Here is a 25,052-nt window from a genome sequence, read left to right as displayed (position 1 = left end):
TTGTGGGTGACCTCAGCACAGTTGCACACAACAGCAGGACCCTCTGACCGTCAGGGTCAGCACTTGGACCTAATGCACGTTCCCCGAATCCCTGCCCCGTTCCCCCCCAACCCCCCATACCCACTGCTCACCAACCTTGAGTCCAGCCTGCATCACACCTTGCTTGCTGCACACTCCCACTCCCTTCCTTGCATTCCCCTTCTCCTGCCTCATAGAAGTTCCAAAAATTGTACTTTTCCTGTGGAACATATTAACTGGGGCCTTGGGGAAAGCTTCATGTAATGAAGGGTTCCTCACAGAAGCTCAATGAGCTAATGTGGTGTATTGAGTGATAGGGAGGGGCCCAGCAACAGCTATTGCACTCTTCCTCACTTTCACCATCAATTCTGTATGAGTGAAGCCAAAAGTGTGTAGCTACCTCTGCTGCTTCCCTCCCTTTCACTAGTTCACCTGACCAAACTCCCTTTCATTCTCCCCCCAGCCCTATCCCTGAGCTCATATCTTTCTCTAGTTTCTCTCTGATCTCCCCTCATGCCATCTCTGAGCCACCTCCTGTTCCCTTGATCCTATTCCCACTAAACTGCCGATCACCCAACTTCCCCTCCTGCTCCCCACATTACCCGATGTTAGTGACGAGTTTCTCTCTTCAGATGTTGTCCGTTTCTCCTTTAAATCTGTCATCATCACCCCTCTGCTCAAAAACTAACACTTGACCCCATCATCTTTGCAAACTCCCATCCCATCTCCCAGCTCCATTTCCACCACAGTCCTTGAACGTGTCGTCACCTCCCAAATCCATTCCCACCATTCCTGGAACTCCGCATTTAATCGCTCCAATCAGGTTTCCGAAACTGCTCTTAGCAAAGTCACAAATGACATCCTTTGTGACTGTGACAAAGGTAAACTTTCCCTCCTTGTCCTTCTTGACTGGTCTGCAGCCTTTGACACAGTCACCACACCATCTTCCTCCAACGCCTCTCCACCATCACCCAGCTGGGTGGGATTGCTCTCGCCTGGGTCCATTCTTGTCTAATCATAGCCAGGGAATCACTTGTAATGGCTTCTCTTCCTGTCCCTGCACCGTTACCTCTAGGGTACCCCAAGGATCTATCCTCACATTTGACCCCACGATGAGCCTCTGACCACATATTCCCCCCATCACTAACATCAGCTATTTCCACCTCCGTAACATCTCACGACATCGCCCCTGTCTCAGTTCATTTGCTGTCGAAGTTCTTATCCGTGCCTTCATTCCTCCTTGACTCAATTATTCCAACACGCTCCTGTCTGCTCTCCCCTCTCCGTAAACTTGAGCTCATCCAAAACTCTGCTGTCCAAGTTCTAACTCACCCCAAGTCCCATTCCTCATATCACTCCTGTGCTCACTGACCTACACTGTCTCCAGGTCAAGTAAGATTTTAAACATCTCATCCTTGGTTTCAAATCCTGCCAGAGCCTCATTTCCCCCTGCCACCCAATCCAGGTATGAGTATGGTAAACCTCTGAACTGCTGCAATGTATTTAATCCTTCCTTAAATAAGGAGACCAATACTGTAGACAGCACTCCAGATGTGGTCTCACCAATGCTCTTTACAACTAAAGCATAACCTCCCTACTTTTGTAATCAATTCCCCTCACCATAACTGAAAACTGATAGGCAGCTCAACAAGGGCAAACTTCTCAAGGGCAAACTAGGGATGGGCAATAAATGCTGGTTCAGCCAGCAAAGCCCACATCCCGTGAATGAATAAAAAAAAATAAATAGCATCTTATTAGCTTTCCTAATTACTTGCTGCACCTGCATACTAGTCCTTTGCAATTCATGCACTAGGACACCCAGATCCCTCTGAATATCAGAGCTCTGCAACCACTCACCATTTAGGTAATATGCTTTTTTTATTTTTCCTGTAAAAATAGACAATTTCCCACTTTCCCACATTATACACCTGTCAGGAAAATATAATAACTTTCATAATGTTATTGGAATTTATTGTAAAGTAGAAATAGTGTTTGTCTGCATGTGTGTGTGTGTGTGTGTGTGTGTGTGTGGGTGGGGAACTTAATTGAATTAGAGATAGCTGGTCTGAAGGCTTTAACGTATCAAGAAGAGGAGCTAGGTTTGAAATGTCAAATAGGTAAACATGGCTGAAGTTTTAGAATGTGAGGTGTAAAGGGAGCATTTGCATTTACAGATAATTTAGAGCAGTGGTTTTCAAAGAGGTGGTAATGTGTTACACCTAACAGAGACTAAACTGAACTGTGTGTTTATTTTTCACAAAGCTTACAGATAAAATTGGTACTGTGAAAGATCTTTATTATTAGAAAAGTAAGAGTTGAAATGACATATCGAAACAAGAGATTTATATTGAAAATGGAGAAATCTGTATAAAGGAGACGAGGTTATGTATAAGGGAAGTAGGAATTCTAAGATCTAACACAAGCGTGAAAAGCCCCCAACATCTAAGCCTCCAGCTGCTGTCTACAAGGAACCGAAGCTAAAGAAAACTCACTTTGAATTCAACTGGCCCGGGTGTGTTGCGTTGCCTCAGTCTGTTTAAATCTGTGTTTTACTGTTGCCTTAATGGGGGTATAACTGGGAGTTAGATTAACTAGGGGAACTAGGAGTTATCATCGTAGTAATTTGTAAATCTATGTATGTGCTTAAAATCATTTTTTTAATCAATAAAGGTTTAATTTAGTTTTGTAAGAAACCTCTAAGACTCAGTGGTCTTATTACTACTGAATTCAAGGCACGCATCTCAAAATAAATACAAATTGTAAAATAATTGTGGCAGTTGTTTCAAGTTTCCTTCTGGGATTTGAACAGCTCAATATTTACCATCCACTATGCCATAACAACTCCATTTGCCAGATCTTTGCCCACTCACTTAACCTATCGATATTCCTTTATAACCTCCTTATGTCCTCTTCACATCTTATTATCCTATCTATCTGTGTCGTCAACAAATTTAGCAGCCAAACCATTTGTCCCTTCATCCAAGTCATTTATATAAATTGTGAAATGTCGAGGTCCCAGCACTGATCCCTGTGACACACCACTCGTCACATCTTGCCAACCAGAAAAAGACCCATTTATGCCAACTTTGTTTCCTGTTAGCTAACCAATCTTCTATCCATGCCAATATGTTACCCCCTACACCATGAACTTTTATTTTCCACAATAACCTTTGATGTGGCCCTTCATCCTGCCTTCTGGAAATCTAAGTACAGGACATCCACCAGTTCACCTTTATCTGCAGCACATCTAATTCTGTGTGTTATGAAATATCCCTTTAAATGTCTGCCACTGAACCTCCAGTAAATCAGTTAAACATGATTTCCCTTTCACAAAACCACGTTGACTCTGCCTGATTGCTTTTTCTAATTGCTCTGCTATAATATCTTTAATAATAGCTTCTAACATTTTGCTTATGACAGATGTTATGCTAACTGACCTGTAGTTTCCTGCTTTCTATCTCCCTCCCTTTTTGAATAAAGGAGTCACATTTGCTATTTTCCAATCTAATGGAACCTTCCCCGAATCTGGGGAATTTTGGAAAATTAAAACCAACCCATCAACTATCTCACTAGCCACTTCTTTTAAGACCATAGGATGAAGTTCATCAGGACCCAGGGATTTGTCAGCCAGCAGCTCCAACAATTTACTCAATAGCATTTCCCAGGTGATTGTAATTTTCCTGAATTACTTCCTCCCTTCCATTTCCTGATTTACAGCTATTTCTGGGATGTTACTTGTATCCGCTATTGTGAAAACTGATGGAAAATACCTGTTCAATTCACCTGCCATCTTCTTATTTTTTATTATTAATTCCACAGACTCATTTTCTCTTGGACCAATGCTCAATTTATTAACTCTTTTCTTATTTAAGTATCTATAGACACTCTTACTGTCTTTATATTACTCACTAGCTTTCTCTCGTACTCTAATTTTTCCCTCATTAATCTTTTTCTCATTCTTTACTGTTCTTTATATTCTTTCCAATCTTCTGACCTGCCATCCGTCTCTGTGTAACTAAATGTTTTTTCTTTAAGTTTGATCTATCTTTAACTTTTTTAGTTAGCCACAGATGGTGGGTTCTCCCCTTGGAATTTTTCTTTCTTATTGGAACATATCTATTCTGTGTATTATGAAATATCCCTTTAAATGTCTGCCACTGAACCTCTATAGACCTATCCCTTAACTTAATTTGCTAGTTCTGCTTTCATGCCCTCATAAGTGGCCTTATTTAAGTTTAAAACACTAGTCTTGGTCCCACTCTTCTCTTCCTCAAACTACATGTAAAATTATGATCACTGCTACCTAGGGATGTCTTTACTAAGAAGTTATCAATTAATCCTATCTTGTTGCTCAATACCAGGTCTAGTATCGCCTGCTCTATGGTTGGCTCCAGAACCTACTGTTCTGAGAAATTATTCCAAAAACACCCTATGAACTCTTCATCTATGCTACCTTTGCCCATCTCATTCTTTCAGTCTATAAGTAGAATAAAACCCACATGATTATTGCTGTACCTTTCTGACAAGCTCCCATTATCTCTTCTTGTATACTCTGTCATCCTGTATAGTTACAATTAGGGGGTCAGTACACCACTCCCAGAAGTGACTTGTCTTTATCGTTTCTCATTTCAACCCAAGCTGCTTCTACATCCTGGTTTCTTGAATTTAGGTCATCCCTCTCTAATGTGCTAATACCATCATTAATTAACAGAGCCACCCCTCTATCTTTTCCTAACTTCCCGTCCTTCCTAAATGTCACATAACCTTTAATATTCAGGTCCCAATCCATGTCATCCTGCAGCCAAGAATCTGTAATGACTAACAGATCATACTTATTTATTTCTATTTGCGCTATCAGTTCATCCGTTTTGTTTTGAATGCTTCGTGCATTACATGCAGGGCCTTTAATTTTGTCCATTTATTATTTTGTAAAGTCTGGCCTTATCTGCTGATTTACTCTTGGGTCTGTACTGTCTGTCCAGTGCCTAGTGAGGGGGATGTTCTGTACCCAGCAAGGGGGATACGGGTTCTGTGCCCAGTGAGGAGGGTGTCTGTGCCCAAGAAGGGGTGGGTTTTCTTTGCCCAGTTAGGGGGGGGTTGTCTTGTGCCCAGGAAGGGGGAGTTCTGTGCCCAATGAGGAGGGTCTGCCAGTGCCCAGCAAGCAGTTGGGCAAGTTCATGCCAGCCCAGGTACTACCAAATGTTCCAACGCCTTGAGTATTGGGTCTGTGGAGGAAGAGTTTCACAGAAAGGATGTTTGTTTTTGAGCTCAGTGACACACAGGGCTCCTCACTATGTTGGACTAACACTCAGAAGCTGCCTTCTGCACCCCCTATCCACTTGCACACACATCTCCATCTGTCTAGATGGATCCATCAATTCAAAATTCAGTTCAGTAATATTTCATGCAAGTCTAATATAAGCCACCAAGGATGGAATATTGACGACAAAACCAGAATAACATAAAAATATCAAAACGAAAGTATGGAGAGCTAGATATAAATAACCAGAAACTTAGACCTGTAGCTGACATAGAGTCAGTATTTACACAAAAAAAAACCACAAACTGAAACACCTCATCAAACCACATTATAGGTGGGAGGGGGAGAAAGAGAGGCAAATAAAAGGAGCTCTACTCTGTATCTAACCCCGTGCTGTACCTGTTCTGGGAGTGTTTGATGGGGACAGTGTAGAGGGAGATTTACCCTGTATCTAACCCTGTGCTGTACCTGTCTTGGGAGTGGATGATGGGGACAGTGTAGAGGGAGCTTTACTCTGTCTCTAACCCCGTGCTGTTCCTGTCCTGGGAGTGTTTGATGGGGACAATGTAGAGGGAGATTTACCCTGTATCTAACCCTGTGCTGTACCTGTCCTGGGAGTGGATGATGGGGACAGTGTAGAGGGAGATTTACCCGTGGTTGCATTGCCGGAGGGTCAGTACTGATGAAGGTCTCAAATGTCTGACACACTGTGAAACTAGTGTGCAAGACTCTGGCCACATTGTTCCACCCCTGTCGGCGTTGGGCATCATGGTGGGTGTGAGCGGATAACATGGTGAGAAGGCTAAAAAATCCGTTTTACGCTGTCATGAAATCAGCTTGTGATCGTTTGCTCCGGCTGTCAGTGGTGGGCCGCCACTCCCACTGTCTAACATCTGGAACCTCATTTCAATGTATTTGCATCTCATCGTCTTGCCTGCCCACCTGCTGGAATCACCCCCAGGCCACCCCCCAACACTGGATCACCCGAGCACATCAACATGTTTGCACACTGTCGTGTTTCACAACACCATTGAAAAGGCGAGCACCTGGCGAGCTGCACTTCAGGGGAACTGGGAGGAGAGTGCACCGTGACATTGTGCAGCGCTCGTGAGGGTCGCCTGTTTGACTTCAAGGAAGAGGCACCGTGCATTCAGGTGAGGGCACATGCAAGTCACCTTTTCCCACTGGCTGGCAGTGCGATGCCGGGGCAAGGGCTGCCCTGCGGTTGATTGTAGTGCAAAGCACGTGCGGTGTAGGGTGAAGGGAAGCAGCCACACATTAGGGAAACCTTGTATAAAGTGAACATTCCTCCACAGCTGAGACAGTTCAGGCGCAGCCACATTGACATGCTTGGAGTCGGGCCTCTAGCTTAACTGCCCACTCAAGCAACGTAGAGGCCTGGAAGTGTCACCAAGCGTCCCAGAGCTTTTCACCCCTCCGGCACAAACTGCAAACTAATGAGTGTTTTAGTGGCCTGCGGAACAATTGAATGACAGGGCACTTTGTGCAATCTCCTTGCAAAAGCTGGCCATGGAGCAGTCACAGGAGGAGGTGTTCACAGCCCCTTGCAATGTCATCATCCCGGTTCGGACCAGTCTCCCCCATGGTTCAAGCTAACAGTGCAGCCTTGCAGTGTGGGTTAGGAGAATGCCTGTGCCTGAGCTGAGAGCACAACATGCAGCTCAATGGGCAAAGCTGCCGCCAATCGGTCAGGTGGAGTGGGGCAGAGGAAGGTGGGGTTTCAGGCAGCCATGCAGCGCACTAAACTCTGGCCATCCAAGTGGTGGCCAGCACTCTCTAGGATCCGTTAAGAGGCCTTCTGACTTAACCAAGAGAGGTTCTTAGTACACCCATGCTAAGCCACATCCTGCAGGAGGAGTACATCAGGAGCATGGAGCCAGGTGAACTAGCTGTCTGCCTCATGGCTTACAGAGAGTGGAGACGAAGGAGAAGAGATCGATGGAGGCGCCAAGCAGGGCAGAGAGAGGGAGCAGCACCCTCAGAAAGAAGAGGCGGCTGGGGCTCCTGCTCACGCTGCCGAAGAGCCACAGCAAGCTGTCGCTGGTTGGCGCCTCGATAGACCCAGGGTCTATAGACGCCGCCTTTCATTTGCAGATGACTGAGAACCAGTATCGCCGAAGACTGCGCATATCTAGGGAACTGGTTGGTCACATATGCCACCTGCTGCAGGATTTGGTGCCACGGGGACATGGAGGGCATCCACTGCCAGTGGCCGTGAAAGTGACCACGGTCAATTTTTACACCAGTGGCTCCTTCCAGGGCTCCACAGGTGACTTGTGTGGAATTTCACACACCTCCACGCACAACAGTCTCCAGGTGGTCATGGGTACCACCTTCAAAAAGGCACAGAACTCTGTGCATTTCACCCAGGATCAGGAAAGCCAGGAAGCAAGAGCGCTGGGAATTGCACAGATCTCAGGTTTCCCACAGGTGCAGGGTGCCATTGACTGCTCTCGCATAGCGCTTAGATCTCCGTGGCAACAAGCAGTCAATTACATCAGCTGCAAAGGCTTTCACTCGCTCGGAGGAGTGCAGTCAGAGTTTGTGGCACCACAGGCAGCTTTGCTGTCCAAGAGGGGATGAAGAAGGAGTCATATTGCCGCCCTGGTGCCAGGGTCAGGGATGTCACAGAGTGACTGCAGGGCATTCTTCTGGAGGAGGGTTATTTTCTATCCATTCATGGGATGTGGGCGTTGCTGGCTAGGCCAACATTTATTGCCCATCCCCAATTGCCTATGTTCAGAGAGCATTTTAAGAGTCAACCACGTTCCTGTGGGTCTGGAGTCACATATAGGCCAGGGTCTATAGACGCCGCCTATCACTCCTGCAGATGACTGAGAACCAGTGTCGCCAAAGTCTGCACATATCTTGGGAACTGGACGGCAGATTTCCTTCCCTAACGGACATTAGTGAACCAGATGGGTTTTTACAACAATCGGCAATGGTTTCACAGTCATCATCAGGCTTTTAATTCCAGATATTTGTTTTCCCCATGGTGGGTGATCAGCCAGGGGTCATTGGCCATGTTGGTATCAATGAATTAGGTAGGAAAGGGGATGAGGTCCTGAAAGCAGATTTTAGGAAGCTAGGAAGGAGATTGAAAAGCAGGACCTGTAAAGCAGTAATCTCAGGATTACTCCCAGTCCCACGTGCAAGCAAGTAGGAGAATTGAGCGAATAAACACGTGGCTGGAAAGCTGGTGTCAGAGGGAGGGCATCAGATTTCTAAGGCATTGGGACTGGTTCTGGGGAAGGTAGGACCTGTACAAGCCAGATGGTCTACACCTGAACAGGACTGGGACGAATATCCTCACAGTGAGATTTGGGAGTTCTGATGGGGAGGTTTAAACTAAATTGGCAGGGGGTGGGAAGGCAAATTCAGAGCAGGGAATGGGAAATGGCGAATTAGTGAATGACTCTGAAAGACAGAAGCAACACAGATTGAATAGTGTACAGCACAGGAATTGGGCAGTGTTAAAAGGCATATATGTAAATGCCAGGAACATAGTAAATAACGCAGATGAGCTGAGGGCACAGATAGACACTTGGCAGCATGATATCACCTCTATAACAGAAACGTAGCTTAAGGAGGGGCAAAAATGGCAGCTCAACATCCCTGGTTATATAATTTTCAGGCAGGATAGAGAGGGGGAGAAAAAAGGTGGGTGTGTAGCATAATTGGTTAAAGAATCAATTACAGCGTTGAGAAAGGATGATATACTAAATGAAGCATCAAATGAGGCCAAATGGGTTGAGCTCAGAAATAAAAATGGGGCAGCCATACTACTAGGAATGTACTATAGACTCACAAATAGTGGAAGGGAGTTACAAGAGCAAATATGTAGACAGATTTCTGAGCGCAAAAACAATAGGGCAGTAATCGTTGGGGACTTCAACTACCCAAATATCATTTCGGATACGCACAGTGTAAAGGGCACAGAGGATGCAAAATTCTTGAACTGTATTCAAGAGAACTTCTTTAGCCGGTATGTAACAAGCCCAATGAGAGGTGTCACAATTCTAGATTCAGTCTTAGGAGATGAAGCTGGGCAAGTGGATGAAGTAGCAGTGGGGGACCATTTTGAAGATAGTGACCATAATTCAGTTAGATTTAGCATCATTATGGAAAAGGACAAAGATAGAACAGGAATAAAAGTTCTAAATTGGGAATGGCAAGAGCTGAGAGATGAGCTGGTGAGAGTGGACTGGATACAGCTATTAGAATGAAAAACTGTGTCAAATCAGTGGGAGGCATTCAAAGGTGAGATTCTCTGGGCATAGTATAGACATGTCCCCACAAAGAAAAAGGGCGGTATTGCCAAACCTAGAGCCTCCTGGTTATCCAGAAACATACATGGTAAGATAAATCATAAAAAGAAAGCTTCAGTTGGTCACAAAAGACTTAATACTGTAGAAAGCCTACAGGAGAATAGAAAGTACAGGAGTGAAGTAAAAATGGAAATTAGGAAAGCAAAGAGAGGATATGAAAAAATATTGACAGGTAAAACCAAAGAAAATCCTAAGATGTTTTACCAGTGCATTAAGAGCAAGAGAATAAGGAAAGTGTAAGGCCTATCAGAGATCAACATGGTAACTGGTGGGTTGATGCAGAAGATGTGGGCAGCATTCTCAATGAGTACTTTATCTCTGTCTCACTAAGGAGAGGATGATGCAGACATTCTAGTTAAAGAGGAGGAGTGTGAAACATTAGATACAAGAAGCATAGTGAAAGAGGAAGTACTGGAGGGACTGACATCCATGAAGGTGGATGAATCACCAGGGCCGGATGGATTGTATCCCAAGCTGTTGAAGGAAGCCAGGAAGGAAATAGCCTCTGAGGATCATTTTCCAATCTTTACTAGATACTGGTGAGGTCCCAGAGGATTGGAGGTCTGCGAACGTTGTACCATTATTTAAAAAGAGTGCAAGGGATAGGCCAGAAAATTATAGGCCGGTCAGTCTGACTTCAATGGTGGGCAAATTATTGGAAATGTTTCTGAGAGACGGGATAAACTTTCACTTAGAAAGGCACGGATTGATCAGGGACAGTCAGCGTGGTTTTGTTAGCGGAAGATCATGACTTAGTAACTTAATAAAATTTTTTGAAGCAGTAACAGGGAGGATTGATGAGGGTAGTGCAGTGGATATTGTCTGCATGGATTTTAGTAAGGCACTTGACAAGGTCCCATGGCAGACTGGTCAGGAATGTGAGATCTCATGGGATACAGGGGAGGGTGGCAAGTTGGATCCAAAATTGGCTCAGTGACAGGAAACACAGGATAATGGTCAATGGATGTTTTTGCAAATGGAAAATGGTTTCCAGTGGTGTTCCACAGGGCTCAGTGTTGGGGCCCTTGCAGTTTGTTGTATATATTAATGATTTGGACATAAATGTGGGAGGTATGGTTGGGAAATTGGCAGATGACACAAATATTGGTCATGTTGTTGATAGTGAAGAGGATAGTTGTTGTCTCCAGAATGATACCAATGGTTTGGTTGAGACAGAGGAGAGGTGGCAAATGGAATTCAATCTGGAAAAGTGTGAGGTAATACATATGGGAGGGCAAACAAGGCAAGGGCATACTCAATAAATGGGAGGACATTGGGAGGGGTAGACGAAGTGAGAGACCTTGGAGTGCATGTCCACAGGCCCTTGAAAGTGGCAGGACAGATGGATAAGGTGGTGAAGAAAGCATATGGAATGCTTTCCTTTATCGGACGAAGTATAGAATACAAGAACAGGGATGTAATGAGGAAATATATAAAATGCTGGTTAGGCCACAGCTGGAGTTTTGTTTACAGTCCTGGTCACCACATTACAGGAAGGACAGAATTACTCTGGAGAGAGTACAGAGGAGATTTACAAGAATGTTGCCAGGGCTTGAAAATTGCAGCTATGAGGAGAGATTGAATAGGTTCAGGCTGTTTTCCTAAGAACAGAGGAGGCTAAGAGGTGACCTAATTGAGGTGTACAAAATTATGAGGGGCCAAGATAGGGTAGACAGGAAAGACTTGTTCCCCCTAGCTGAGGGGTCAATTACCAGGGGGCACAGATTTAAGGTGATTGGTAAAAGGATTAGAGGGGACATGAGGAAAAACTTTTTCAGCTAGAGGGTGGTGGGCATCTGGAATTCACTGTCTAAGTTGGTGGTTGAGGCTGAAATGCTCAACTCATTTAAAAGGTACCTGGATCTGCATCTGAAGCACTGTAACCTGCAAGGCTACGGACCAGGTGCTGGAAAGTGGGATTAAAATGAGCGGCCAGTTTCTTTTTTCTCTTTTTGGCTGACACAGACACAATGGGCTGAATGGCCTCTTTCTGCACTGTAATGTTTCTATGGTTCGCTGAATGTTCAACTGGTCTGCGACCCCAGCAAACATATCCTACAGGTCTGCGCACGATTCCCTAGGAGTGTCCAAGACTCCTACATCCTCAATAGGTCTCAAATCTTTGACATCTTCCAGGGTCCACAGAAGCTGCAGGGTTGGCTTCTTGGGGACAAGGGCTACCCACAGAGGCGGTGGCTGATGACACTGGTGCGGCAGCCTCAGACTGCAGCAGAGCGACGCTATAATGAGGCTCATGCACAGGAGGAGAATTTTGGTAGAGCAGACCATCGGGTTGCTGAAGATGATGTTCCGGTGCCTGGACCAGTCTGGTGGAGCCCTGCAATACAGTCCACAGAGGGTGTCACACATTATCATCGTCTGCTGTACCCTTTACAACCTGGCACTGCAAAGGGGAGATAAGCTGGCTGAGGAAGAGATGGAGGAGCTGGAGGTCTCCTCGGATGAGGAGGACGCTGACGGGGATGAGGGGAGGAGGTCCTCAGAGGCGAGCATGATGGCGATTGTGTTATCCAGTCGAGGCAGGCGTGTGTGGGAGGCTCTCAGAACTGCTAGCTTTGTGGAGGATGATGATGACATGCAGAGAGGAGACCCCACAGATCCTCACATTGCATCTGTGAATGTTTAAATCCAGTCTGGCTTATGGCAGCGCGCACACCCTCTGTGATAAGGCTCCTGTCATGGAGACGCAGTGGATGCCCATAGTCCCTAGATTCCAGGACGGTCTGGCTGATGACACCTCACTTGCGCTCTGTGAACAGGACCATGTCATGGAGATGCAGCGGGGAAACTTTAACTTCCCCTGATTCTATGGCATCCTTCGTGAGCTGAATCCTTCAGGACCACACTGTCACCGGACACAGATGCTGATGTGATTGGGGACGTGGGGGTGGGGGGTGGTGGGGGGTGGTGGTGGTGGTGGTGGTGGTGGTGGTGGTGGTGTTGGTGGTGGTGAGCTGCACCTCTAAGGTACTGGTTGCATACAGTGAGAATGAGGGAACTCTGTGACGCTGGCCCAGGACATTCTGGCAGCAATGATAAGCCCCATCGAGGCACAGGCATGGCTGATGTGTCCAGTGACAGTGAAGGCGCATCATCAGTGTGCAGGGAAGGCTGCAAAAAGCACAGGGAAGAGGCCCTGGACTGAATCACCTGCCTTTATCTTCTGCAGGAACCAAGGTTTTGCATCTGAATGACACAAACACTGCTAATCAGAACAAAGAGCCACAGGCAGGGAGACATCCTTGGGAGTTTATTGACAATAGTGAACATTATTTACAAGTGATTAACACCCGTGCCCAGGCTGTGCAGCTAATTCTCCTTAACTGTCCTAACCCTGCTGCTAGGTCTTGGTGCTCCCTGGACAACCACGGCGGAGGTGGAGACAGCCTGCTGACTGTGACGTCCTGTCTGTGATGACCTTGGCGGGTGTCCTCTGGAGGTCCGGGACCTGGAGGGCCCCGGCCTGCTTTCGGGATCCTGCTGTGTGGCAGTAGCACCCTCCTCGGCCTATGGAGCTGGAGCTGCTGGAGTCACAGGAAGAAGGGATTCCGATGGGCTGGACACTCCTGGAGTCACCTGGATGGATGGCCCCAGGATGTGCACTTACTGATCCTCCTCCCTATGGGTGCCCAAGGGCCTGTGGCTGACTCCTTGAGAAGAAGGGGAAGCTGCAGTGAGATCGAGCTGCCCCGCACACCTCACGTGTTGACACTGCTGGAGGCCAACTATGGCATCAGCAATGGAGTTGAGTCCGTGCAGCAGTGCAGTCCTGGACTAAAATCCTGCCAGTGTTGGCCTTGGTGCGTTGCAATGCCGGCACTATCACCTCAGAGTGAAAGCGGACGGACTCCTCCATCGTGCCTTGCAACCTGAGGGCAGCGGACATCCCTTCCTGATGTTCCTGAGCTTGCCTTTGCAGCTCCAGCAACTGTGACATGACCAAGTCCAGAGACTCGTCATCTGACTCAGACTCAGTAACGTTCTGGCCTCCAGCAGTCCTCTGGATGCTGGGGTCCTGGGCAGTCCCTGCCTCTGCCTGCTGTGGATCAGACAGAGCGATGTGCTCACCAGATTGTGATCCCAAGCTAGGTCCCACTGAGGTGTGTGTCTCTGTGCTGGTGGAGGGTGTGGGCAAGCGCTGTGATGGGTCTTCAATTAGGGTGTCATCACATTCTTCTTCCGAGGTTCCTTCAGAGCTTGGTTTGAGGACCTGGCTCATGGACCTCCTCAGCTGCTTCCCAGATGTGCCAGCGAAAGCAAGGGGAGATAATTAGTACACGGCAGTGGCCTGTGAAAGAGGACACATCACTCACAGGTTGTCTGATGGATGTTGCACCGCTGGATCCTCACTTGGTAGAGCAGCACCGACCTCACCGTCAGCACAGGACCGGTCCCAGTCATCACCGGCCAGCTGGATGGCTCTGATTTCAAAGCTCATGAGGAGCTTGATTTCAGACATTTCTCCACCAGTCTGAGACCTCTCCCTCTTGCTGTGTGCCAGCTTGTCCTGCATGAATAGAGATGGAGAGAGTGTAAGCAGGACGCCTGCAAAGGCCAGATGTCAAGTATGCCTGGCACGTGTGGGTGGTGGGCGGTGCCATGGATGGGACAAGGACATGATCCTCAGGGCAGATGAAGATGAGTGTGAGAGAGTGAATGGTGATGTCCCTTGAACTGGCAGTGAGTGAGATGCCAGTGAATGTGTGATGGTTTGTGAGTTGAAAGTGATGAGAAGAGCGACTTATCCTGGCGGAATGGAGGAGATCATTCATCCTCTTGTGGCACTGGGTGGCTTTCCTCTTTTGCAGGGCGTTGGCACTGACCACCACAGCCACCACCTCCCATGCTGGATTGGTGATCTTACTTGCTGGTCTTCGCCCAGAGTGTGGGTAGAGGGCATCATGGTGGGGCCTCCGCTATGTCCAGTAGGCGCTCGAGGGAGGTGTCGCTAAATCTGGGAGCTGCATGTTTCTTCCCTTTGGCGCCATCAGTTCACAGCAGCTTCCTCACCCTTGAAGAATGCTAGCTCTGTGTAGGGGTGCCCTTTAAATATGGCGTGGGGATTACTGAAGGCCTGAGGTGATGGTGGGGCAGGTGAATCAGAGGCTGCCTCGCCAGCGACCCAGCGTGTTTCCCGGGAATACATTATTAATGAGGCGGGGCACGCTGGGAAGGGGACAATATGGTGGGAAAAGCCACAATTGCAGCCGGCGGGTAAAACGTCTCTTTTCCCACCCGCTACCACACTTAGTGCAAATCTGGGGTGATTCCGCCCTCTGTCTGTCTGTGGTGAATTTTACAGGGCAGGGGTGAGAGGTGTACTGCCTACCACCCGGGGTGAAATGTTTGTTGGTTAATACGCTGCAGGCAGCCTTAACAAGCAGAAAGCAGGTCTTTGTCACTTAGTGGAAGGAGGTCTCACCCTCGAGAGCTGCCAACCAATCAGAAGAGAGTAGTGGGCGCTGCTAGGGCTGTGAGGAGTCCCGGGGAAGACTTGTCAGACACACCAGATACTGGTAAGTCAGACCTTTTTGTTCAGGGAAGCATCAGGCATCCTGGGGTTGTTGGGGGGGGGGGGGGGATGCAAGTGGCTAAAGGGGTGGATGTTGGAGACCAGGTGGGGACACAAAGGGGATGGTATGTACTTGGACACAGTGCACACAGGGAAGCCCCCCCAAAGAATGAATCCCCTACCTTCCCCCCTTTACACCAACTTGGGTAAAACAGTGAGCTGCCCACTTTCCCCCACCTTCCACTGCCCAGCGCATTTTGGCAGCGGAGGCTGATTGAGGATCTTCAGTGGCCATTAACCGGGCACTTAAGGGCCTCAATAGGCTTAAGGACAGCCAGGCTAGTGGGCACCTTACCTGCTACCCACATTGTGGAGATCAGGTTAGGGGTGAGCAGGAAGGCGGTGGGCTGGCCATTTGTCATATTTTGCTTAGCTGAAACAGGTGCAATGTGTGTTCATGTTCTTTCTGCCCACAAAGAACAGGGCCCTGTGTATGTAGCTTCCAGCACACAAATTATGCCTGTTTCAGCTAAACAGCCATTTGCTGATTCATTCCGCAGGACAATGCCTTGACCAATCAGAGTCAAGTTGCCTGGTTTAAATTTCAAATAATGCTTGGCAGTTAACTGTCAGTCACCATCAACCACATTCTCCACGGCAATGCCTCTACCAATCAGAGTCTACATGCCAACCAATCAGCACTCTCTTCTCATACAGTATAGATTATTGCTTTCCTTTCATTTGGTATTCTTGCGAAGTCTCCTGATGAGTGCAAGAAAGAAAGCGTGACAAAAAAAATATTTTTTCAGCAATACTCAAATTTGGAAGTATTCCATTTGGTCGCCACATCCAAATAATTTATAAAGATTATTAACAGCTGTGGCTCAAGCACTAATCCTTGTGGTACCCCAATAGTAACAGCCTGCCATCCTGAGAATGACTGGTTGATTCCTATTCTCGGTTTTCTATCTGCTGACCAAATCTCAATCCTCAGCAGTATATTCCCCCCAATCCCATGTGCTTTGATTTTGTTTACTAACCTCCTGTGTGGTACCTTATCAAAAGCTTTCTGAAAATTCAAATACACCACACTCACTGGTTCCCCTTTATCTATGCTACAAGTAACATCCTCAAAAAAACTCCAACAGGTTTGTCAAGCATGAGTTCCTTTTCATAAATCCATGTTGACTTTGCCCAGTCATATCATTATTTTCTAAGTGTCCAGTTATCACATCCTTTATAATATATTCTAACATTTTCCCTACTACTGATATCAAAATAACAGCTCTGTAATTCTTTGTTTTCTCTCTCCCCCCTCTCCTTAAATAGTGGGGTTACATTTGCTACGTTCTAGTCTGCAGGAACCTTTCCATAATCTATAGGATATTGAAAGGTAACCAACAGTACATCCATTATCTCTCTAGCCACCTTCTTCAGTACTCTGGAATGTAGCTCATCAGATCCAGGGGATTTATCAACCTTCAATCCAATGAATTTTCTGAGTACTATCTCTTTACTAATAATTTCTTTCAGTTCCTCATTTTCACAAACCCCTTGGTTTCCCAGTATTCCTGGGAGATTTTCTGTATCTTCCTCCGTGAAAATAGACACAAAGTAATTGTTTAGTTTCTCTGCCGTTTCCCTATTCTTCATTACAAATTCTCCTGTCTCCACCTGTAATGGACCCACATTTGCCCTTGCCAATCTTTTCCTTTGCACATACCTAATGAAGCTTTTACAGTCTGCCTTTAATTTCCTCACTAGTTTGCATTTGCTTTTCCCTTTCTTTATCAGTTTCTTGGTCCTCCTTTGCTGGATTCTAAATTGCTCCCAATCCTCGGGTTTACCACTTTTTCTGGCAACTTTATAAGCCACTTCCTTTGATCTAACACAATCTTTAACTTCTTTTGTTAGCCACGGTTGATTCACCTTTCCTGTTGCGTTTTTGTGTCTTAGAGGAATGTCTATTTGTTGTAGACCTTGTAATACTAGCCATTGCCTGTCTGCTGTCAAATCTTTTAGTGCGTTTTCCCAATCCACCAAAGCCAACTAGCCCCTAATACCTTCATAATTTCCTTTGTTCAGATTTAAGACCCTAGTTTCAGAATGAACTATATCACTTTCAAACTTAATATAAAGTTCTATCATATTATGGACACTATTTCCTGAAGGCTCCTTTACAGCAAGGTTATTAATTAGCCCTTTCTCATTACACAACACTAAATCCAAAAGAGCCCGATTCCTAGTTGCTCCTCAACATACTGCTCCAGATATCCATCTCGTACACATTCCAGGAATTCATCCTCCACAGCATTAATGCTAATTAAGTTTACCCAGTCTGTGTGTAAATTGAAGTTGCCTATTATTCTGTATTACTCACATTACATGCATCTCTGATTTCCTGATTCATACTGTGCCTAACATTACCACTACAGTTTGGTGGCCAATAAACAACTCCCACCAATGTTTGCTGCCCTTTGCTCTTTCTTAGCTCCACACAAACTGATTCTACATCTCAATCCTTCAATCTAAGATCGTCTCTTACTAATGTACTAATCTCGTCCCTTATTAACAGCACCACCCCTCACCCACTTTTCCTTTTTTCCCATTCTTCCTATATGATGAATATCCTTGAATATTCAGCTCCCAGTCTCGGTCATCCTAGAACCATATCTCTGAAATAGCAATTAAATTATACCCATTTTACCTCATTTTGTTCCTTCACACCCTGAGAATGTGAAAGGCATGACATAAATGCAAGCCGATTGTTCCTGACTCAGATTGCTCATTGCAAAGGGAATCAATGGTCAAAGTTAAATTGGCATTTGCACACAGTGTGGGAGTTGTATCAACAATGTTATGTTATAAAACCCATGAATGAGTTTATATTAAAATATCCTGCGGGAAATTCCTCACTGGCTTGATATGGGCCAGAGCAAATGCCTACTCTATCTTCAGTCTCTGCCAAGTTAGTGTAACAAAGTTCCTGGAGAGCTCACATTACTGGAGCTACAGGGACTCTGGCTGGGTAACTCTGGCAGTCTGATGTCATAGGGCTAAGTTATGATGCACCCTATAGTCTGCCAGATTTCACTGCAGGATTCACAGATGTAAGATGGCGCATGAGCGAGACATGGGGAGTCTCCTGTGGACACCATACACCAGTAAGTGTCATGGCTGTCACAAGAAATGGGAAGAACCAGCTGAGGCTCAGTCTGATGACGCTGCACTGTCACACTGACACAGACACTGAACGGGGATGAAGTGGATTGTTTCTGCTCTCCAATCCAGTGACAATCACATTGCGATGTGCTAAATCAGGGGAGCAACTAAGCAACATTAAACATGCCAACAGCAGACAGCGCTAACAATGAACCATAGGATCACAACAACTTCGACAGCACCTTCCAAACCCACGACCACTACCATCTAGAAGGACAAGGGCAGCAGATAAATGGGAAAACCACCACCTGGAAGTTCCCCTCAAAGTCATTTGCCATGCTGACTTGGAAATAGATCACCGTTCCTTCACTGTCGCTGGGTCAAAATCCTGGAACTCACTCCCTAACAGCACTGTGTGTGTACCTACACCACATGGACTGCAGCGGTTCAAGAAGGCAGCTCACCACCACCTTCTCAAGGACAATTAGGGATGGGCAATAAATGCTGGCCTAGCAAGCGATGCCCACATCCCGTGAATTAATTTAATAAACATTAACTAGATAACACACAGGTGCAGCACTTGACGCATTTAATATCCTCCACTTACACCCCAAACTCCAACTCGCCCAGGCTTCCCCTCACTACACTCCACAAGCTGAGTTTCACCAACTCTTACACATCAGCCCTACAGCCAGCAGGTAGTCTAGGTAACCAATGACAGGCAGCGATAATAACAAGCAGAGAAATTGTGACTGCCTTCAGGAACAATCTTGCCTGTTAGGCATGGAGGTCGGGGAGAATTGGGACTTAGTCAGCTTTAGTCGGGGGATTGTTGTCCGCTCACAGTCAGTCTCCTCCAGGTCAACTGTTACAATATGTGGGATTGCACCATGCAGACTCTAAAACCAAACGCCAAACCGGAGTGGCACCAAAGCAGCAATCTCAGATGACCAGTGGATCAGTCAGCAGCTCAGGCAGTGAGGCTGTACTGAGCAATTCAAGAAAACAATCAGGATTCTGAGCTCTGACTCCTGACCCTAGCAATCCGACCCCGGGCTCCTGAAACACACTGGAAGCCTTGCGTGTAAAACCAGTGAGAGCAGCATCTGGGATTGGGATAGCAGGTGGGAGAGATTCCGGATTGAATTGAGTTGGGATATAGTAGTCCATGGCCAAATAGCACGATGCTGCATTCACTGGAGGCAGCTGACAGGTTTGTAACGGAATCCGACATCACAGAAGATACACCAATCAAATGGGGAGAAAAGAGAGAGCATTGTGAAACATCGTGAACGAACCAGGAGCTGGGAAAGCACAGAGAGACCAGTGCTGTACCCCAGTGTTATACAGTGACAGACCTGTCCCCACCAGTACTGTACCTCAGTGTTATACAGTGACAGACCTGTCCCCACCAGTACTGTACCCCAGTGTTATACACTGACAGACCTGTCCCCACCAGTACTGTACCCCAGTGTTATACAGTAACAGACCTGTCCCCACCAGTACTGTACCCCAGTGTTATACAGTGACAGACCAGTCCCCACCAGTACTGTACCCGTGTTATACAGTATTAGACCAGTCCATACCAGAACTGTATGCCAGTTTTACAGTGACAGATGTGTCCCCACCAGTATTGTACCCCAGTGTTATACAGTGACAGAGCTGTCCCCACCAGTACTGTACCCGTGTTATACAGTGACAGAGCTGTCCCCACCAGTACTGTACCCGTGTTATACAGTGACAGACCTGTCCATACCAGAACTGTAGGCCAGTGTTACAGTGACAGATCTGTCCCCACCAGTACTGTACCCCAGTGTTATACAGTGACAGATCTGTCCCCACCAGTACCGTACCCCAGTGTTATACAGTGACAGACCTGTCCCCACCAGTTCTGCACCCCAGTGTTATAGAGTGACAGACCTGTCCCCACTAGTGTTGTACCCCAGTGTTATACAGTGACAGACCTGTCCCCACCAGTACTCTACCCGTGTTATACAGTGACAGACCTGTCGATACCAGAATTGTAGGCCAGTGTTACAGTGACAGATCTGTCCCCACCAGTACTGTACACCAGTGTTATACAGTGACAGATCTGTCCCCAACAGTACCGTACCCCAGTGTTATACAGTGACAGACCTGTCCCCACCAGTACTCTAACCGTGTTATACAGTGACAGATCTGTCCAGACCAGAACTGTATGCCAGTGTTACAGTGACAGTTCTGTCCCCACCAGTACTGTACCCCAGTGTTATACAGTGACAGATCTGTCCCCACCAGTACTGTACCCCAGTGTTATATAGTGACAGACCTGTCCCCACCAGTACTGTACCCGTGTAATACAGTGACAGACCTGTCCCCAGCAGTGCTGTACCCCAGTGTTATACAGTGACAGATCTGTCCCCACCAGTATTGTATGCCAGTGTTACACAGTGACAGATCTGTCCCCACCAGTACTGTACCCGTGTTATACAGTGACAGACCTGTCTCCACCAGTACTGTACCCCAGTGTTATACAGTGACAGACCTGTCCCCACCAGTACCATACCCCAGTGTTATACAGTGACAGATCTGTCCCCACCAGTACTGTACCCGTGTTATACAGTAACAGACCTGTCTCCACCAGTACTGTACCCCAGTGTTATACAGTGACAGACCTGTCCCCACCAGTACTGTATGCCAGTGTTATATAGTGACAGACCTGTCCCCACCAGTACTGTATGCCAGTGTTATACAGTGACAGACCTGTCCCCAACAGTATTGTATCCCAGTGTTATACAGTGACAGACCTGTCCCCACCAGTACCGTACCCCAGTGTTATACAGTGACAGATCTGTCCCCACCAGTACTGTACCCGTGTTATAAAGTGACAGACCTGTCCCTACCAGTACTGTATGCCAGTGTTATACAGTGACAGACCTGTCCCCACCACTGCACCCCAGTGTTATACAGTGACAGATCTGTCCTCACTAGTGCTGTACCGCAGTGTTATGCAGTGACAGACCTGACCCCACCAGTACTGTATCCCAGTGTTATACAGTGACAGATCTGTCCGCACCAGTACTGTACGCCTGTGTTACACCGACAGACCTGTCCCCACCAGTACTGTACCCAAGTGTTATACAGTGACAGACCTGTCCCCACCAGTACTGTACCCCAGTGTTATATAGTGACAGACCTGTCCCCACCAGTACTGTACCCGTGTTATACAGTGACAGATCTGTCCCCATCAGTACTCTACCCCAGTGTTATACAGTGACAGATGTGTCCCCACCAGTACTGTACCTCAGTGTGATACAGTGACAGACTTGTCCCCACCAGTACTGTACCCGTGTTATACAGTGACAGATTTATCCCCATCATTACTGTACCCCAGTATTATACAGTGACAGATCTGTCCCCACCAGTACTGTACCTCAGTGTGATACAGTGACAGATCTGTCCCCACCAGTACCGTACCCCAGTGTTACACAGTGACAGACCTGTCCCCACCAGTGCTGTACCCTAGTGTTATACAGTGACAGACCTGTCCCCCAGAGTTATAGTGACAGACCTGTCCCCACCAGTACTGTACCCCAGTGTTATACAGTGACAGACCTGTCCCCACCAGTACTGTGCCCCAGTGTTATACAGCGACAGACCTCTCCGCACCACTACCGTACCCCAATGTTATACAATGACAGACCTGTCCCCACCAGTCCTGTACCCCAATGTTATACAGTGACAGACCTGTCCCCACCAGTACTGTACCCCAATATTATACAGTGATTGATCTGTCCCCACCAGTACTGTACCCGTGTTATACAGTGACAGACCTGTCCCCGCCAGTACTGTACCCCAGTGTTATACAGTGACTGATCTGTCCGCACCCGTACTGTACCCCAGTGTTATACAGTGTCAGACCTGTCCCCAGCAGTACTGTACCTGTGTTATACAGTGACAGACCTGTCCCCACCAGTTCTGTACCCCAGTGTTATACAGTGACAGATCTGTCCCCACCAGTACTGTACTCCAGTGTTATACAGTGACAGACCTGTCCCCACCAGTACTGTACCCCAGTGTTATACAGTGACAGACCTGTCCCCACCAGTACTGTACCCCAGTGTTATACAGTGACAGACCTGTCCCCACCAGTTCTGGATCCCAGTGTTATACAGTGACAGACTAGTCCCCACCAGTACTGTACCCCAGTGTTATACAGTGACAGACCTGTCCCCACAAGTACTGTACCCCAGTGTTATACAGTGACAGTCCTGTCCCCACCAGTACCGTACCCCAGTGTTATTCAGTGACAGACCAGTCCCCACCAGTACTGTACCCCAGTGTTATACAGTGACAGACTAGTCCCCACCAGTACTGTACCCCAGCGTTATACAGTGACAGACCAGTCCCCACCAGTACTGTACCCCAATGTTATACAGTGACAAACCAGTCCCCACCAGTACTGTACCCCAGTGTTATACAGTGACAGACTAGTCCCCACCAGTACTGTACCCCAGTGTTATACAGTGACAGACTAGTCCCCACCAGTACTGTACCCCAATGTTATACAGTGACAGACCAGTCCCCACCAGTACTGTACCCCAGTGTTATACAGTGACAGACTAGTCCCCACCAGTACTGTACCCCAGTGTTATACAGTGACAGACTTGTCCCCACCAGTACTGTACCCCAATGTTATACAGTGACAGACCAGTCCCCACCAGTACTGTACCCAAGTGTTATACAGTGACAGACTAGTCCCCACCAGTACTGTTACACTGTTCAGATTTCTGTCTGCTGACACATTCCAGGTTTTGAATGGTATTTTCTGGATTCTATAGCCTTGTGTTAGTCTGAGTTGAAATGGGCACAAGGTAAATATTTGAAATATGAACCTTATAGAACGAAATCCCAGACAGGGGCTGCAGTGTTTATTGATAACACCTTTCAGAAAGATGTGGAGAATCGGGCCCTTGCACGACTCAGTATGGTGGAGACAGGACACAACAAGGCAAGCACAGATCAACAGAGAGAGAGAGAGACAGAAAGACATACTGCTGTAGAGAGTGTCGATCCAGGACAGACGAGGCAAGCCGTGATGGCTGAGGGGTTCCATGTTTAATGGTCTTCTCCTTCAGCGTCAGGTGCAGCAGCTGGTCACACAGCACAGGCTGAGGGTGAGACGAGAAACATGAGGGAGCAGAGAGCAGGTCCACAGCAAACAGAGAGTGAGGAGGAGCTGAGGGAGGGCTGGATGTGAGCGTCAGCAACAAAGCCAAACGACAGCTGTTGTCAGCCACGGCCCAACACCGAGCTAGCGGCAAACAATGGAAGTGCCGGTTTCTGCAGCAGAGCACTGCAGGCAATCCATCAAGAGGCAGCAGTGTGGGAACATGCTGATCTCTTATTAAGAGGCAATGTGAAGTAGGGCTGGTGTCGGGTGCAGCAGCAGCGAGTTCCCACTGTCACAGGAGGGCAGAGCTGCAATCTCAGGGGCCAGACCTCATCAGTTAGAACAGACTGCTCACAGCAAACACACACTGGAGCTGGGAGAGAGAGAGAGAGTGAGAATGAGAGAGAGAGAAAGAGAGAGAGGGGGAGCGACAGATAGACAGAGAGAGAGAGAGAGAGAGAGAGAGCGAAAGTGTGAGAGAGACAGACAGAGAGAGGGAGAGAGGGAGAGACAGACAGAGAGAGGGAGATGCAGCACACAAACCGGCAAAACCATTGGAAATGCAAATCAGCACCGCAATGATGCTCAAATACGGCTCACACACCAACCCAGCCCCCCCCAAACATACACTGTCCCCCCAAAACACACACTGCGCCCCCCCCTCAAACACACACTGTCCCCCACACATACACTGCCCCTGCCCACACTTACAATGCCCCCCCAAACATAAACTGCCCCCCACACATACACTACCCCTCCAAACACACACTGGCAACCCCACACACACTGCCCCCCAGAAAACACACACACATTCCCCCACAAACACACACACACTGCTCCCCCCACACACACACACTGCCCCCCCAAACACACACACACTGCCCCCCCAAACACACTGTCCACCCCACACACACACTGCGCCCCCACACACACACTGCTCCCCCAAACACACACACACTGCCACCCCCCCACACACACACACTGCCCCCCCACACACACACACTGTCCCCCCAGACACACACACTGCCCCCCCCCACACACACACACTGCCCCCCCAAACACACACACACTGCCCCCCCCAAACACACACACATTGTCCCCCCCACACACACATTGTCCCCCCCACACACACATACACTGCCCCCCCAAACACACACTGCCCCCCCAAACACACACACACTGACCCCCCACACACACACTGCCCCCCCCAAACACACACACACTGTCCCCCCCACACACACACACTGCCCCCCCAAACACACACACACTGCCACCCCCCACACACACACTGTCCCCCCCCACACACACTGTCCCCCCCACACACATTCTGTCCCCCCCCACACACACACTGCCCCCCAACACACACACACACTGTCCCCCCAAACACACACACACTGCTCCCCCACACACACACTGTCCCCCCCCCCCACACACACACACACACTGCCCCCCCAAACACACACACACTGCTCCCCCACACACACACTGCCCCCCCAAACACCCACACACTGCCCCCCCACACACACACTGCCCCCCCAAACACACACACACACTGTCCCCACCACACACACACACTGC

General features: G+C 47.8%; 1 protein-coding gene across 2 annotated transcripts in view; it reads right to left on the bottom strand.

The window, feature by feature from the left end:
- abr (ABR activator of RhoGEF and GTPase) overlaps positions 1-25,052 on the bottom strand; it is a 215,987-nt gene that overhangs the window by 91,489 nt on the left and 99,446 nt on the right. Inside the window, exon 1 of one of the 2 annotated variants that reach the window (XM_041197334.1) lies at positions 23,357-23,535. The exons of the other annotated variant lie outside the window; for it this stretch is intronic. Coding sequence (XP_041053268.1) covers positions 23,357-23,417 — 61 coding nt within the window. The 5' untranslated portion in view covers positions 23,418-23,535. Of the gene's footprint in view, positions 1-23,356; positions 23,536-25,052 lie in introns of those variants that run through there. 2 annotated transcript variants of the gene reach the window in all.

The sequence above is a fragment of the Carcharodon carcharias genome, chromosome 10, assembly GCF_017639515.1.
Source record: "Carcharodon carcharias isolate sCarCar2 chromosome 10, sCarCar2.pri, whole genome shotgun sequence".
In the NCBI taxonomy this organism is placed as follows: domain Eukaryota; kingdom Metazoa; phylum Chordata; class Chondrichthyes; order Lamniformes; family Lamnidae; genus Carcharodon; species Carcharodon carcharias.
Note: the sequence above shows the minus strand (reverse complement) of the source record. Positions and strands in the feature narration are given on the sequence as shown.